This window comes from Penicilliopsis zonata (genome assembly GCF_001890105.1).
Source record: "Penicilliopsis zonata CBS 506.65 unplaced genomic scaffold ASPZOscaffold_2, whole genome shotgun sequence".
NCBI classification, from domain to species: Eukaryota; Fungi; Ascomycota; class Eurotiomycetes; order Eurotiales; family Aspergillaceae; genus Penicilliopsis; species Penicilliopsis zonata.
Window position 1 is genome coordinate 2,028,130 of NW_019208912.1, and position 16,007 is coordinate 2,044,136.

The 16,007-nt window shown below is 49.6% G+C and overlaps 8 protein-coding genes across 8 annotated transcripts; 2 read left to right on the forward strand and 6 right to left on the reverse strand.

The window, feature by feature from the left end:
* Positions 1-1,182: 1,182 nt before the first annotated feature.
* Positions 1,183-2,181, reverse strand: ASPZODRAFT_128970 (hypothetical protein). Its single transcript, XM_022722166.1, has one exon. The coding sequence runs from the start codon at positions 2,111-2,113 to the stop codon at positions 1,289-1,291; it is 825 nt and encodes a 274-aa protein (XP_022584863.1). The 5' UTR covers positions 2,114-2,181; the 3' UTR covers positions 1,183-1,288.
* Positions 2,182-2,307: 126 nt separating this feature from the next.
* Positions 2,308-3,490, forward strand: ASPZODRAFT_157240 (hypothetical protein; the record flags this gene model as incomplete). Its single annotated transcript, XM_022726305.1, has 2 exons — positions 2,308-2,931; positions 2,997-3,490. The coding sequence occupies 2 exons, from the start codon at positions 2,308-2,310 to the stop codon at positions 3,042-3,044; spliced, it is 672 nt and encodes a 223-aa protein (XP_022584864.1). The 3' UTR covers positions 3,045-3,490.
* Positions 3,491-3,842: 352 nt separating this feature from the next.
* ASPZODRAFT_23008 (hypothetical protein) lies at positions 3,843-4,801 on the reverse strand. The gene has a single exon (XM_022727914.1). The coding sequence runs from the start codon at positions 4,743-4,745 to the stop codon at positions 3,912-3,914; it is 834 nt and encodes a 277-aa protein (XP_022584865.1). The 5' UTR covers positions 4,746-4,801; the 3' UTR covers positions 3,843-3,911.
* A 185-nt stretch (positions 4,802-4,986) lies between these two features.
* Positions 4,987-6,879, reverse strand: ASPZODRAFT_128971 (hypothetical protein). The gene is made up of 3 exons (XM_022722167.1): positions 6,747-6,879; positions 5,733-6,675; positions 4,987-5,678 (listed from the first exon to the last, which is right to left on the reverse strand). Exons 1-3 carry the CDS (start codon positions 6,806-6,808, stop codon positions 5,133-5,135), a joined length of 1,551 nt encoding a protein of 516 aa, XP_022584866.1. The 5' UTR covers positions 6,809-6,879; the 3' UTR covers positions 4,987-5,132.
* Positions 6,880-7,456: 577 nt separating this feature from the next.
* On the reverse strand, positions 7,457-7,999 carry ASPZODRAFT_128974 (hypothetical protein). The gene is made up of 2 exons (XM_022722168.1): positions 7,835-7,999; positions 7,457-7,773 (listed from the first exon to the last, which is right to left on the reverse strand). Exons 1-2 carry the CDS (start codon positions 7,870-7,872, stop codon positions 7,527-7,529), a joined length of 285 nt encoding a protein of 94 aa, XP_022584867.1. The 5' UTR covers positions 7,873-7,999; the 3' UTR covers positions 7,457-7,526.
* Positions 8,000-8,138: 139 nt separating this feature from the next.
* On the reverse strand, positions 8,139-10,033 carry ASPZODRAFT_164322 (hypothetical protein; the record flags this gene model as incomplete). The annotated part of the gene is made up of 8 exons (XM_022726666.1): positions 8,139-8,848; positions 8,903-8,925; positions 8,973-9,006; positions 9,054-9,069; positions 9,126-9,425; positions 9,605-9,628; positions 9,871-9,880; positions 9,984-10,033. 8 exons carry the CDS (start codon positions 10,031-10,033, stop codon positions 8,349-8,351), a joined length of 957 nt encoding a protein of 318 aa, XP_022584868.1. The 3' UTR covers positions 8,139-8,348.
* A 552-nt stretch (positions 10,034-10,585) lies between these two features.
* On the reverse strand, positions 10,586-12,229 carry ASPZODRAFT_58063 (hypothetical protein; the record flags this gene model as incomplete). Its single annotated transcript, XM_022728740.1, has 4 exons — positions 10,586-10,663; positions 10,723-11,121; positions 11,174-11,534; positions 11,595-12,229. 4 exons carry the CDS (start codon positions 12,227-12,229, stop codon positions 10,586-10,588), a joined length of 1,473 nt encoding a protein of 490 aa, XP_022584869.1.
* A 1,172-nt stretch (positions 12,230-13,401) lies between these two features.
* On the forward strand, positions 13,402-15,908 carry ASPZODRAFT_149702 (hypothetical protein; the record flags this gene model as incomplete). Its single annotated transcript, XM_022725515.1, has 9 exons — positions 13,402-13,436; positions 13,491-13,610; positions 13,664-13,738; positions 13,847-13,965; positions 14,022-14,566; positions 14,622-14,895; positions 14,953-15,128; positions 15,176-15,359; positions 15,415-15,908. 9 exons carry the CDS (start codon positions 13,402-13,404, stop codon positions 15,906-15,908), a joined length of 2,022 nt encoding a protein of 673 aa, XP_022584870.1.
* Positions 15,909-16,007: the final 99 nt, after the last annotated feature.

Sequence of the window (16,007 nt, forward strand, 5' to 3'; positions counted from 1 at the left end):
AGATCTGTGTGAGCCGATCCTTACTGCATTTTGCCTGCTTTCTCCAGCCTATTTTCCTTCTTCCTCTTCTTTTTCACCACATTTGTCCCACCACGCCATACCTCAGTTCTCGCTAGTGACTACTACTGGGTGGCTCAGCGGTGGAACCATCTCTGCCCGGTGTGCGCCTGGGAGTAGTCCGTATGACTGTGAGTATGACTATGGAGTCATGGCCTCTACAGAGTATGGAACTCGGTTTCCGCGGTGTGCTGAATTGATTGCCAAGGCCGATCTCGGTTGGGGAGATGGTCCTTCTAGAAGCCGAAGAGCACTATTGAGCGACAGCTACATCGACGATATCAATTTTGTGAAGTGATTCTTTTTTGTCAAAAGAAAAAGAAAAGCAAAAGGGCAGATTTTTGCTACACGGATCGACCTGAATGAGGACACCGGGAATCCCAATGAAATATTTCTTTCTCCGTCTCGGCCAACGTCCGGCGTGGAGACAGACAGACAGAACGCGCGCACGGAACACAGCAAGCCGTGAACGGGGAAGAAGACCGAAGAAACCGACCCCAACCGTTTCGGGCCAGTGTCGGTCGGATTGATAATAGGAATTCAATAATGGACTCGGTCCGATGGCAGAGCTTACTAACTGGTCACCGGCCGATGGTAAAAGGGTGATTCCTGACTGGGTGCCATTATGGAGTCAGAACGGAATAAGCATTCGGCAAGCATTTCGGCATTGCCGATGACTTGACCGAGGAAGGGCCGAAGGACAGAGATTACTGGCACTACATAGATAAGTGAGGCTAACAGGCCTAGCTATGATATTGGACTGAATTACTACGGAGTAGAGTGTATACTACACTGTACGGAGTAGCGGACCAGGTTAAATTCCAAAATACCTGTGATCACGTGATTATTTTTATGCCTTAGGCCATAATATATTGTTGTAGCCTAAGGCATGCAGGTGTTATAGGCAGCCCTAGAATAAAAGAAGTAGTCCTTATTCAGTACATATATCTTTTATATCTTATTATTATTTACCTGAAATTCTACTATTTCTATAAGTGAATAGAGAGATCCTTTTCAATGGTGGAAGATAGAAAAATATGGTGGGAATCTAGTTAATGAGCCTTTTATATGTCCCATCATCTATATCTAATTATGTCTTTTATAAAGAAGTCTGCTTATAATTTTCACCTATATTCTATTATTCACCACTTCTATTCTATCCCATCTTAAATCCTGGCGATTAATTACTTGATAGAGCTAGCCAGAGAAAAGGGCAGATGACAAAGGGCAATCAATACTCCCAAGTAGAGAAATCCTCCTCCCATTCTGATTCATACCAGCGAGACGACTTGGGCGGTATAGCCAGGGAATACACTGCAAACTCCGCCGGTGTCCATTCCTCGCCCTCTGTTGTGTCACAATCATGGAAGCCGACAAAGTACAGTGGTCGCCTCTCTGCATCCCAGGCCAGATTCTTTGGTGAGCCAAAGGACGGTTCGAAGCCATTTCTAAGGAGGTCCCTATAAATTTTGTCAGCGAAGTTCCTTACTCGAGGTATTGTATACTTGTATCCAGCCTCAAAGGCCACCCGAATCTGCCGACGTTCCTCGCTTTCCAACTGCCAGAACACGGAATTTCCAATTGCGTCGCCCAGTTGGTTTCCGGGCACCTTCTCCCAGACCATCCAGACCATGAAGCCGTGCGGGACAAGGCCGGATTCATCTTGTTTCCCGACCCGGTAGTCCAGGAGACGAGGAGTATACGCAGACTGGGCCCTGGTGAATTGTCTCAACGCCTTCAATTCAGGGGGTATAAACTCGCAGGCCTGCTGTGCGCGGGTGCGCGAAGGCTCGACTTCGGTGCCTTCGTTGGGGACCTGCAGGTAGATGCGCATAAACGCCGAGGATGTCACGCGACGGTCGTGTTTCAGATGGACGAGCAGTAGCACGCAGCTGTACGAGGGATAGTTATACCCAACCCAGCCGGGGATGATGCCAGCCTCGTCGATCTGTAGTTTGTGTTCGTTGATCTTCTGGACGATTGTCCAGCTAGTCTCGTTGAGCTGGATCGTTGTGCCGGGGGCGATCGTCTCTTTGCTGAACCAGGTAAGGGGCATGATTAATGATGAATAGACGAGGATTAGAAGCATAAAACGGTAGAAATAGAGGACGATTGTAGAGGGTGAATGCAGTCAAGAAGTGTCATGGTGATGAGTAGGTACAGGTACCTCCTAGCCTAATTGGAATCCACCAATCAGTCCAGACGAGATTGAGTCAACGACTCTCACTAACAACTTCTTTCATAACAACGATGCATCCAAGAAAGGCTGCCTTGATGGAGATAGATCCATCGAGAATCAAGATTATCAAAGAGATTACGCGCTCTGATGCATCTTCAATATTTGAGGTTGATCTGGATGGACAAACCTACGTATTGAAGGTTTTCCACGACAACGGCGACCCTGGGTATACCGAGAAAGGCCGCGATCTGAACCGATTTCGCTGCGAATCAAATGCATACAAGAAACTCCTCGCCTCTGGTGCCTGTGAGAGCGGTTTCATTCCAAAATTCTACGGCTACCTCGATCGAGTGGACCCGGTTTTATTCCATCCTGCCTTGCAGCATTTCACCCACGACAAGTTACAGCCGAGCGCAATACTGCTAGAATACCTTCCCAATGCAGAGAGCTTGAACTGCGTGAACTACTCGGATGCGCTCTATCCGCAGGCAGTTGAGGGGATGAAGGAGATACGCCAGGCGGGCGTTCACCACCGAGACGTCTGGCCCCGGAATCTCCTCCTTGTCCGTGGGAACCCTGACCGGCTGGTCTGGACCGACTTTGATGTTTCCACCACCTTTACCGACCTTGGAAGTGAGCAGCAGGCTCGCTGTGACCATGAATTCGCACTTGTGAAGGGGATTGGAGATGCATTGGTAAGAGATCTATTGTTGCCTATCTATTGTATGAAAAGCATTTAGCATGCTGACAAGGAATATAGAGAGAGGACCAGGCTGAAGGACTGCCCCCGAATACGAAATTCTATTGAGTTTTCTAGTTTCATGTTTCTGACAAGCGGTCTTATATGGAGCTGGAGAATATGGTGAATTCCTAAGAGTGGGCAGTAACAGCGAGACAACAATCTCAATCCCACAAAATTCCTCCTACCCAGCCTTGACAAGCATGTCGATTCTCTCATTCAGCATCTTCTGGAGCACTTGAATTTCCAATCTCACTCTCTCCCTTGCACCAGCTGAACAAAGGCCGGTCTGCTTCGAAAGCTGCTGGTCGAGCTCCCGCTTCAGCGCGCGTTCTGCTTCCTCCCTCTTCTCCTGCCGCTCCTTATCCTCGGGTGTTTGATGGAATATGAACAGGAGAAACAAGCGGATAAACAAGAATACCCCGCTGACGATAACCACAGTAACGATCAGGGCTGGAACCTGCCATTCGAGGAAGTCGTGCAGCAGGTGGGGGGTCGCGACGAAGCCGATCCGGACGCGTTCGAGCAAACGTTCAGGGTATGAGGGGGCGGCCATTGTAATTTGTCAATTCAATAGTGAACTCCTGGAGTTATTGTGTAGCTTGACAGCTCGAGATCGAACAGCGTATTTATATTCACTCCGTATTAGATAACACGCTGGTCCCAAGGCAGGTGGAAAAAACAACAGAATCGATCCTTCACGAATACCAGTAGATGCTAATAGGAAATAGAAGCGAGTTCACTAATAAATATGAAGAAAAGCAAGGCTGACACAGCCTGAGGCAATTACAGATCGACTGCGCTACGCTACTTCGGGGATGGTTACAGGCGCACTTTAGGCAGCCATAAAACACAGCCCTTATTCCACTCTACCATTTCTATTACTCTGTCTACCAGGTAACCATCTCAGAATAAGGTATCTGCTAATACAGCTACTTACTCAACCACCCGATACATGAGATCTGTCCGCATCGTGTGCTTAACCCCACGAAACACGTCGTCCCCCCCGTGCAGCAGATTGCGCTGCTGGAAGATAAGCACCGACCCGGCGCGTGGGAAGACACGCACCGCGTCCTCAGTCGTCCAGCTGTCCGTGAAGGAGGTTGCTCCCCCGAGCAGCGTCTCGGTCTCTGCTCTGTCTGTCCTCCCTTCATCTTCCTCTCTTCGTGGCTGTTGAGGATGCTTCGACAGCTTCTTGATCGCCTTTTCTAGCTCCTGGATGTCCTGCTCTCCACTCCCATCCAGGTACAGATGGATCGTATACAGTGACCGCTCCGACCCGTCAGGCGTGAGGTAGCATCCATCCCAGTGCGGACGGAAGTACTCCCCTCCCTCGTAGCGGAGGAAGCGAAGCCGCTCGTTCAGCTGGCTGAGATGGAACACCTCGCCGCGTCGTGCGGAGCCTAACCCCGTCACGAGCGGTTGGTTGCGGATCTCCTCAAGCCCACACTCGCGGAAAAAGGGTACCAGTCGGTCGAAGATCCGCTGCGCAATCTCCGGGTTGTCCCATATGATGCGGCCGCAGTCGCGCGTCTCGACGGACATGGTCTGCTTCCCGTTGCCGACGTTGATCATGGCGCGCTCCCAGGGTCCCGTCGTGGTCGCGAGCCGCAGCAGTTCCTTGCATTCAGCCTCAGTCATGAAGTCGTCGATCACCACGGCGAAGTGGTCTTTGAATGCTGGGATGGGCGGTGTCGTCTGCGTGAAGTCGATTCGGCGTAGGGTTGCATTGCGCGCGGGTTGAAGGAGGAAGTTGCGAAGAGATGCCATGATGATATTTTGTTCTAAGTATTATTTCAAATTCAGAATGGCAGTAGGTAGAAAGTCAAGTCATTAGAAATCTAGACGATATGAGGCTGAGTCGCGAGTGGGCGCCTGGGCTGTGTAACTGGAAGTAATACGAGCGAATGATTCATCGGCAATTGATAGGAGTCATCAACAGACAAAATTTCAACAGCACGTAGCTACCATAACTTGCAGCTATCAAAGTTTGAAATGCATATGTTTAAAAAAGCCGATTCATTGAAGATGCTTTTCGTCTCGTTGTTGCATAAGTCATTCTGAATATGTATAGGTAACTGGTAACTAACTATCATGGGGTATCCATATCCATATCCATATCCGTATCCTTCTTTTTATTTCTTTCTTCTTTCTTCTTTACTCCTCTTGCATGTCGTCATCAATATCGAGATCGTCAAAGTCATCCAGCAACTCGTCCATATTGATCTTGGGAACCCCGTCGCCCTCGGACATATCCGTGTCCGCCACGCTCATGGCATCCCGATCGCGGCTCTGCTTGATCTTGTTATCCTTGTAGAGGGCCAGCGTGGCGCGTAGTTCCTCGTCTTCTTCCACATCCCGCAGGAACATCTCGAACTCGTTCTCCACGCGCCGCTGGTCAAAGTCCGTCTTGACCAGCTCGCCTTCATCCTTCGCCATCCGCTTCAGCTTCCAGTTGCGCCGGTTCTTCTTCTGTCGGTTCGGGTAGTGCTTCTTCACTAGCACCACGTCCGGGATCGTCGACCCGTACGCCTTGGACTGCTCGATCTTGTCGAATTCCGAGTTGTTGAAGTTCGTCCCCGTCATCATGTATCCCAGCACGGAGTCACCGGGGTGGAGCAGGTTGCCAAGATGTGTCCGCGTGAAGTACTGGCTGTCGCCACTGAGATCTGTCGCCCGGGCGACGGTCACCTCTGACAAATGCTAGAATCGTCAGTTTTGCTTCGGAAAGTATACGTAAGAGAGAGAGAGAAGTACCCATTTTCCGTGAGCCTGGCCGGTAGGCTCGATGTCGAGAACAATAAATTCCACCAGGTCATTCGCCTCGGCGAGAGACGTGAACGGTGCGCGCCAGTAGATCTTCGAGTTGAGATCGGCCACCTGTAGCGTGCTAGGGTCGAGGAAGGTGATCGAGGTACCGATCCGAGAGCAGAGCAGAAGCGGAGAGATGTTGCCGAGTTGCTTGGCCAGCGGAATCGGCAGCGCGACGAGGTCGTCCTTGCAGATCGGGACGATCTTCACCGAGTACGTGAACTTGTACGACTTGGTCGAAGTGTGGATATCTTCGGAGATGATCTGCTGGGATTTTGTGACCTCGACGGGAATCGCCGTGTTGAGGAAGTTGATGAAAGCCTCTGCGTGATTCCGTTGCCCGAAGAAGAAATCAATACCGTTCCGGGCCTCCTTGATGTTGATGGTATCCTGGTGCGCATTCTTGCGGAGGATAAGTTGCTCGAGGTAGAGGAATGTGCGCTTGTGCAGGACGTTCTGCCGAACCTGGACACTCGCCCGCCAGGTGTTTTGCGTGTACGACTTGGCGCAGTCGGGGCACTGCTGAGCCATAACAATATATGTGACCTCGAAGCTCTGCTGGAGGATGACGCCGTCGTTGACCGAATCCTGCACCGTGATCTTGACCTTGATTCGTCGAGAATGGGGCTCGGTCCAAATGAAGCTCGCATCGATGACCCGGACCTTATTCAACCGCTTCAATTTCTTCAGGCAGAGTGCCAGCAGCTCTCGCGACTCGAGAGCGGCGACCGTCCAGCTGGCGGGGGGGAGGAGCCAACGCTCGCAGTCACGGCAGTAGTTGAGGGCCGCCTCGCGTTGGATACCCTGGGAAATGTCGACCGATGATTTCATGCAGTCATTGCACAGCGTCGTCCCTGTTAACGGAGCCCCGCAGTTGTAGCAAAGCGTCCTAGGCAGACCATGTCAGCAACTGTTTGAATGAACCTTTCTTCATGGTTGGAATAGGAGCATCTTTCTTACGTCGGCACGGCCGATTGTGCGTCGGCCAGCGGGGCCATCGGCATCGGGGGGTCCAACTCCATTGTAGATCTGGAAAACGGCTTCGTAGTTGGTTAGATGAAGTGGTCGTGGACCTTGGAAAAATTTGCCCTCGAAATGTTGGATGATTTTGATTTTTTTTCCCTCTCGCCTTATCATGAATGACTAAGCGCGGGGTTGAAGTCACGTGTATCAGTTATCGCCCCTTTCCGAATCGGGAACTCCACCGGAGGAGAGATACAAAGCCCGAGTATTAAGGATTGCCAAAGAGATATTACGAGTCAAAGAGGCTTTGGAACGTCTATATGATATTTTTGTATAGGAATCATCTACCAAGAGCCATTATCAACCTATATAATTAGCTAAGTATCTACTATAGAGCCGTGATACAACCACACCCCCCCTCCTATGAGACTGTATGTAAGCTCAATATCCCTTTGATGCTATGTTTCTTTAAGAACTACCCTCAGTCTTCTAGTAGCAGATCCACTGTTTTTTCCATCATCGAGTAGGTTAGGCTATGATCTCCGTACCACCTCAATCATACAGTTAAAGATAAGATTTTCTTGCTGAAGAATGCCTAGATAGTAGAATACTAGCATAAAACATGCATGTCCAAACGACGAATCAACTAGCTCGGCTGATATAAGATTAGTTTCAGACTGCACTTGATCACTCAGACCTTGACTTACTCAAATTATGGCCTCCACGTCGGCCGGGCACCCTTGGCCCCTCTAGCCACCTTTCCCTTGGATAAGGGGGTCACCTCCTTGGCCAGAGCGGCCATGCTTCCTCGAAATCGCGAGAAAATTGTCTCCAGCTCCTTGTTTCGTTCTTCAAGAACTTCGAGGCGCTGGGCCTGCTGGCCTCTCTTCTCCACCTCTCTTCCTCCTCCTTATTTTTCTCCTTCTCGGCCTGCCTTTCTGCCTCCTCCCTTCTTCTGCTCTCCTTTCCTTCCCGCCTCCTGGCCATATCCTGCCGTTCTGTGGCCTCCCTCTTTACCCGATCACTAACACCATCGGAAATTAGTAGATGACTAGTTCAGGGCTTATTCAGTATTGATATCTTACCATCTCTCCATCCATGGCAAGACACCCCCGCCCATCATCAGCACCATGTACGCGAATCACAGAACCCACGCCATCACTCGGAAATGATGGATCACGCTCGCAGCGGTCTGGAAGAAACCTTCTGCTGCCTCCATTTTTGGGGTCTCGAAAGATAACTTGGATTTCCTGATGTTTCGTAGTAGCCTTTGATAATTTTAGAAAAACTTCGGATTCCACCATCTTGAGGGAGGAATCTCTTTCGTCTGATGTAGGCTAAATAGTGTGGATGTGGAAGAGAGATGGATGATAGATGAAGTTATTAGGGAGACGCGCTGAGGAGAAGAGAAAAGGCACTCGGTTGCCTAGTCTTTACTAGGCAACACCCACCACCATCCATCAACTTAGGTTGGTACAGAAGCCGGACCTTTGACTACTTTCTTCCCTTAATAGAAGGCAAACCTCTATCAGGTCACATGTAGTATGTAATGATCAATTCACTAGGTGCCTACTTGGAGATACTCTCAGGAAGAGACCACTAGTTCAAGACCTGCAGCAACCAATTCACTGTGTGATCCATCATCTGGTAAGTCAGATTATGCCCAGTCTCCTCCTGTTCGATAAATGTGACCTTATTATTCCCCGCGTACTTGTCCATCCAGGCATGCGTGAACCGACTAGGTACAAGCGGGTCCACTGCCCCGTTCAAGATCAGAATATTCTTTCCCGAGATCCGTTCCAGACTGGCATCCCGGTCCAGGTAGAGCTTTTCAATCGCCTTGGGCCACTCTTTGGTGTCTGTGGGAACCTCGGAAGGGGACTTGTACCCACCCAGACGGTCGAGCATCATGTCCGTCAGATTCGGAGACCCGATGACGATGACCGCATCTGTAATGCGTGGTTCCTGGGCGAGAAGATTCCACGACACATGGCCGCCAAGAGACACACCGCTGGCGATGAACCGTGCCGGGGTGAAGAGCCCGTCGACGTATGCTGCGAGGTATTTGATGACGATCTGTGCGTCACTCACAATTCCGTCTACTTGTGTTAGATAGACAGCAAAGATATAATTTCTGGAATGGAAGAAATCACCGATAGTGGACAGCATATCCTGCCTGCTTGAATCAGCATTAATAGATCACCAGTCAGTGTCAAAACTTACGCATGTCGAGGATTTGAGGCCTTCCAGTCCTGGCTTGAAGTCGATGAGTTTTTGTCCAGATTAATCACATTTTAACTCACATTGAGAGGGTATCGATCTAGAAACAGATTATATATCAGCAACAGGATCCATGGGAAGGATAGCTAAACGTACCGCCCTCGCCCCGTGGTTCCGGTTATCAAAAGTCGCGACGACGAGTCCTCCCATGGTTGCCGGGCTGCGCCGCTCCCTCACATCATGCAGCAGCTGGTGCGCCACGGCTTCGGAGTCCTTGTACGATCTCGTCCGTCCGTGCACATGAAAAAGGACAGTGGTATCTTTCCTTTGCTGTGGTGTCAGCTCGTCCACGCCGTACAGGTATACGTGGAACCCCGCGATGTTGATGGTTGTCTTGCTGGCGCGCGGGGTATCTTCCAGCAACCGGAATCGGTGGTTGGGCTTCATTTTTCTTGTCTATAAGAATATAATAGAAAATGAATAAATAAAGCAGCGAAGATTGATGGTAAATTGGGTCGAATGAAGATGACTGAGGTGAGATGAGTCAGTTGTCAAAATCAGAAAACGACTCTTTTCGCGGCTCACAAAAACTTGATTTTTTCATAAAGGGAGGGAGGGAATCGAGATACACATACAGAGCCAAATAGTAAAATATCAACCTAATTAAATGATGTAGACTATAATTTAGGTGTATATTGATCGTTAATAAATAATTACATATCTAAGTCCATGATATCAGTAGATCTACTATATGTATACTATAGCTTCAAGTAGAAGTACCATATGTGTACATTATATACCTCAGACCTAGGTATTACCTACCTACTTACCTAGCTAGATATTATATTAGAAAAAATTAGTGAATGGGCTGTAACCACTGAATAATGCAGTCTTGACTGACCTGATTATTTCTACCAGGAATCAACTATCTACATATTACAGTCATTGGATTGTCATAGATACAACCAGATGCTCTTCCTTGTTCTCCAAGGACTATGGCTCCTGTATTGCTACCTGATTAAATCAGATATATTGCTGTCTTCTTCTTGTCTAGTACCAGTCATTGTACCACGCAAGTGTAGTGCGATGACCTCATATAATTAACTATATAGACCTCTCGGCACTGCATCAAGTCTTCCTTCCTGGACATCATTGCTTGAATCTTTCTAGTCTCTGCTCAAGCAATAAACGCAATAGATATCTTTTTATCCTACATTTTTTTCCTATTTATATTCATTCCAGCACTTATCATATGGGGGTACTGATATGTTGTCTTATCATCACGCACCTACTGTCGGCGATCATTTCTCACTGGCCCACCTCCTCGCCCAAGAAACATCCCATCAAGCCTTGAAAAATACTACCAGAACGAACGAATAGATGAAAAGGGTCTGGATTGATATGGGGAAAGTATTCATCGTGAGAAGAGCAGAGATTGCCATAATATGTTACTTGAGTAGTCCATTCAGGCTTCCAACGGAGATGACTGCATTTCTATAGGTGTCATTACTGCTATGTCCTTCGCTTTTTGCTTTTCAACTACAATTTTCTTAATCATGAACCTTGGGAGGTCTTGACGCTGTAAACCGAAATAATTCTCATCGCGATGTCTCCTGTCACAATGACAAGGCCTCTCTTGCCGCCTGCATTTCCTCTTCGGACGGCATATTGACGATCATCAAGTATACAACTTTCTGGAACGGGGTTAGCAAGTCATGACTATCTATGTATTTAGAAGAGAGAAAAAACATACCTTCTTGAGAACCTTTTGCACGAAACCCAGCGGGCTTACACCTGTAAGCCCGCCGCCTAATCCACCACTGACTCTGCTCGACAATGACGGTTTTGTGTTTATTGCAGAAGAACTCGAAATACCTCTTCCGTTTTTCAACGAGGTGATGGTGGAAACTAAATCACCGAGTCCTCCGCCTCGTTGGCCGTATGGAGCAGATCCACCGCTACCACGGCTGGCAGTCAACTGACTGAGTGTCCCGCGGCCCTTCAGGTTGGATAGCTTCTCTTCTGTGAGGTATCCCCCTGTGACCAGTCCCAGCAGGGATCCGCTACTTGCCGGGTGGGAAGGGTCGGCGTAGCGAGAGGTGAAGATAGGCTTCGGGCCCATGTTGAGTTCGCTGTCTGGGTTTTCCAGTGCCTGGGCAGTCAGTACTTGCAGCTGTAGCGGACTTTTTTTTTCCAATACTTACAAATTTAGCACGGGCTCTCCGGTCCCAGTAATCAGAGGCAAACTGTTTCTGCTTCTTGAGCTTGCTAAGCTTCTTCTGAATCTCTTCATCATCGGGGAGCTGGTCGAGAACAGGGAATACAAGCGGCGCTGTTTCCGGGAAGGGTAGGTTGCCATACGTGTCGGCGTTGGCGGTTTTGAATTTATGTCGCAGCTTGCCGAACATGTCAGACCCGCCCCGGTCCATCGCGGTCATTACGGTGGAATTCAAGTTAAACGTCGCGTACGGATCGGCAGACTCGGGATTCCACGTCATGATAAGACAGTATAGACCGCGCGGACGGAAGAAGCTGTCGTTTATCTTGTCAAAGTAGGCGTTGGTCCTGTCTATTAGTTAGAAACGGATCATTTGTTCACCAGGGCGCCATAAAGAGATTACTCACTTGCGTCTGCCCTCAGCTGCCATCGCCATATTCGTGGCTATCTGGATCGCAGCCGAGACGAGGAACCCAGTCAACGTGGGCATGAACATCGTCCCGATCGAGGCAAGATTGACGGCTTGAATCCACGGAGAAGCCTGACACGCCTTATTCGACGTCTCGAGAAATTCGAGGAACATTGACTCGTCGATGCCAAAGTCCTGAAGGACCGGAGAATATGCGCGAATAAACCCTCGCATCTGTGACTTGGGTCTGCGCTGGGGCAGCACCACAGGACACGGTAGTTGAGGCGTCTCGGTATATGACGGTGGAGGATAGTTGCGAGCAAACGATTCTGCCAGGCTGATAGTATCGGTATCACCATTTACTGTGTCTTCGTCGGTGATCACAGTGCTGGTCGACTCTGGTCGGCCACACAGCTGATCCTGCACCTCGTCGAGCTCCCACTGGAGCTCATGGCATTCATCCACCTCCCTTTGCTCCTCCCCAATAGCTTCTTCCCGGTCTACCGGCGAGCTACTCCCACTGTCTCTCTGTCTGGCCGCCTTTTGCTTCCTCGCCTTGTGTGCGCTGACGCTCTCCGAGACCAGGCCGATGCCTGCCGCGACGCCCTGGACGGCTCTGGTGCGAAGATCCATTGCAGTGGACTGAAGCTGAAGTGTATGATATCGTATAGTAAGGAAATGAACCTCTCTCTAAAGTTGGATTTGATGGCTGAACCTCCAGGGAGGCTTCGAGCCCATATTTAAACCCCTCTCCCATGATGACTAGATGGCAGCCTCAGGCGCTGCCAAAATGAGCTGTACGAGGACTATCAGGCACCCGCGTTATGATTGGTCCACCGCTCTCCGGCTTGGGGGGCCTTAATCGATGCCGCGCTGTGAATGGACAGATTACTCACCGCCTTCGTATATCGGTTTCGCTATCGGTTTCGCTTCAAGATAAGCTGAAGATGGAAGGAAATTCAATCTACGGATGCTCGTTAAGACACAGCCGCGTTCGTTTAACACCTTCGAGATGCATCAGGATGATGACCAGCCAGCTGAAGAAGGAGTATAAAGATGTCAAGATTCTCGGCCTTGTGCTGGGGACGAACACAATCTTCAGCATCTTGCCTAAGTCGTTGACTCTACAATCTGACAGCCAACTTTCTTTTCAGACTTGAAAGTGATTCACTATTCCATCCAATACCATGTGTCTCGCAATCCCTTTCATCCTCAAGGTTCGTTCGGACAAGAAGAAGAAAAACGGAGCAGGCCCTCGCCTAGTACCGGTCTCCAATGCCAGTCAGCAAGGCTACAGCGCTCACCCGGCACGATAGAAAGGGATAAGAAGTTGGGGGATGGAGAATGTACAGTACATCAGTTTTCTTGATGTCTGGTGAACTCATTTACCTATTTATTGTTGCGTTTTTATACTGACTAGTTGGCTGTATCAGGTATCTCCTACCAAGCCCCGATGCCTCGCCTTCCTTTGAGACGGTTCTAGACGTTTAGAATTCCCTGGGAGCAGTACTATGAGTCAGTGATCTACCAGAAACGTGGATAGATAGGCGATACTATACATTTTATATAGCTGTCAACCGGCTTTTTCGGTGACAGAACGTTATTCCCACTGAGACAGTTCCACCCGTGTGAATACACGTTCTAAAAGACCTGCTTCAAGTAATGGCACATGCCATCGAGCCTAGTATTGTTTTATTATTCGCAGTTCTACCGAGTGGCTTCTTGATGAATGCGGGGTAGGGATCCTTTGGTAGTATCATTGTCTTATCAGTGTGTCGTTCGCCCAACTCACCAAGTCGAAGATAATGAACGGAAAGACTCCTCGACGAGCTGCCAATGCGTGAGTCAGCCCTGAAAGCCTATTGATTCTTGATTCCCTGCTGATCTTCTATAGATGCCAGCGGTGTCGTGCTCGCAAGGTGCGATGCTCGGGCATGCATCCGTGTGACAAGTGTCAGCAGCGACGACTGGAATGTCATTTCCAGGAAGATAAAAAGATTGCCGTGTCGGAGGAGTATATTCATTCGTTTCTTTCTGTTCAAGTTGTATTTTCTAAAATGATATTAGGCTATTTCTATCCATGAAACGTAAATTGGACGAATTCCAGCGGCAATCCTCCCCTGCATCTGCAAAGCGTCTTCGGTTAATTCGAGGAGGTCTGCTGTGCTCTGATGGCGGTAAGATATTCTGTTTCATTAGTCGTTTCTGAAAGCTCATTTCTCTAGAAGAAACAGTCTTGGAATCCCCCAGGGCAAGCGAGCAGAGCAGTGAGTCTGCCGCACATAGTCGCCCCAGCGAAACCCGATTCGAGTCGAATCTACTGGTCGCCCCGCGCTATCTGAAGAATACTGGACGTCAGCGAGCGTGGCGTAATGCATCCCTCATACCTTATGACGCTGGGAATATGCTGACAGCCAACGGGTAGTGTGCCTTGGTCCTACATCGACCTGGTCATTCAGTCGACGGGTATTGAGCATTATTCGGGACCGACTGAATCCCGACAATACCAGCCCGATTCCTCTTGCGGTCGACGGCGATGCATATCAACTGCACTGGGACCAAGCGAGGGCCAATGACCCGCCTGATCTCAGTGGTCTACCCTCCCTTGAATACGCGATATACATGCTTAAGACGGTCCAGTTCCATCTGAACCCGCTGTGGCATCTCATCGACGAAGACGAGTTTGTGAGAAACCTGCATGAGTTCTATAGCAATGCCCCTGTCAAAGCCATTGAAGCGCGAATATGGTATGTCCAGTTTCTGGTTGTTCTCGCATTCGGGGAAGCCATTCTTACCCCTGTCCGCACTGGCACAAACCTTTCATCCTGGACCCGATTCTTCACTCGGGCTATGGCTCTGTTGCCAGACATCACTGCACTTTGGCATGACCCGATCTTAGCCGTGGAGCTGCTAGCCTTAGTGGCACTATATTTTCACTCGATTGACTTGAGGGACTCCGCCTACTGCTATGTATTTCCGTCTCTCTTTTCTAATCACTGTGATCTCCATTCTGATTGGAGAATAGATTGGCCACGCTATGCGCATTGCCCTCGTCGAGGGTTTCCATCGCGCACTCCCCGTCGAGCAGCTGGGGGAGAGACACGTTGAACGATGCAATAAGATCTGGTGGACGGTATACATCCTAGATCGGAAATTCTCTGCTCTGATCGGGGCTCCGAACGCTGTCAACGACGAGGACATGACAGCTACGCCGTGGGATATCAGAATATGTTCTCAGGAAGCCGCGGCGGTAAGTCTACATGTCAAGATTTCACAAGTGATTTCTCGTGCCTTGAACAGTATGTTACATTCTTATCACTTTTGAGAGAGAGTTATGCATCATTGACTTCCAACAGCTGTCTACGCCGTGGATGGAAAACTCGGCGGCATCTTCCTTGGCAGAGTGCGTTCTGTCCTGCATGAAATGACGGGCTTCACGCGACAGCTCGAGGAAGTCTTTGCCCACCGGTTTCACAGCTCGGTCGAAACACTTTCTGGTGTAGCCACGCGGTTGAAGCTAGCATGCCATCAGGTCTGTTTACTATAAGAATGTGTGTATGAGTATCACTGACAAGCAAGTGCATCATTGTCACCGTTCGGCCTCTTGTGCTTAGTCTTCTCTGGGAACGCCTCGCCTGCTTCAACGACGATGAGACTCTGGGCCAACTTTCGTCTCCGGTTCGGACGCTGATCCATGCATGCGTTGAATCTGCCACAAAATCCCTGCGACTACTTATTGCCCTTCGGGAGCACAATATTCTTGGTATTAAAGGTTTTCCTCGTAAAAATAGAAGGAATAAGAGTGTTAACAAGCGCAGAGAGCTTCTTGCCCTTCGATTTAGAAAACGCCTTCTCTGCCTCCTTCATCCTCACCCTTGTTGCCGCCATCCTCCCCGCCGCGCTCCCCGACCAAACCTACCGAGACATGGGCTTCAGTGTCCTGGACGAGATGATCGCACGAGGAAGCCGCGTGGCCCAGCTCCGCAAGTCTGAGATCGAACTTCTGGAAGACCTCGCCCGTCCGCTCAGGCAAGCTCAAGAACAACCTCCTGCACATGGAGAGGGAGCGCAGCAGCAGCAGCACCTCCACCTAGCGACGCCTCTTCGATCCTCCTCCAATCCATCCCCCTTTGTTGAGATGTTGGATCATCCTGTTCCCTCGTCGGCAAACTCGGTCCCAGACGAGGAGATGCTCTTTGATTGGCGGTATTTCGGCCTCTCCTTGAACCAGATGCTTTCCGCTGCAAATGAGCTGAACGCAAGTACTACGGGGGACGAACTGCAGGACCTGTGGCTATGGAGCGATCAGTAGGTGGAAATACTCTATTGTTATTTGCAGAGAATAAGTATCGGTTTAGTTGTTGAGGTATCCTCTTCTTGATATGGCTCAATTCCTGCAGAACATAGGACA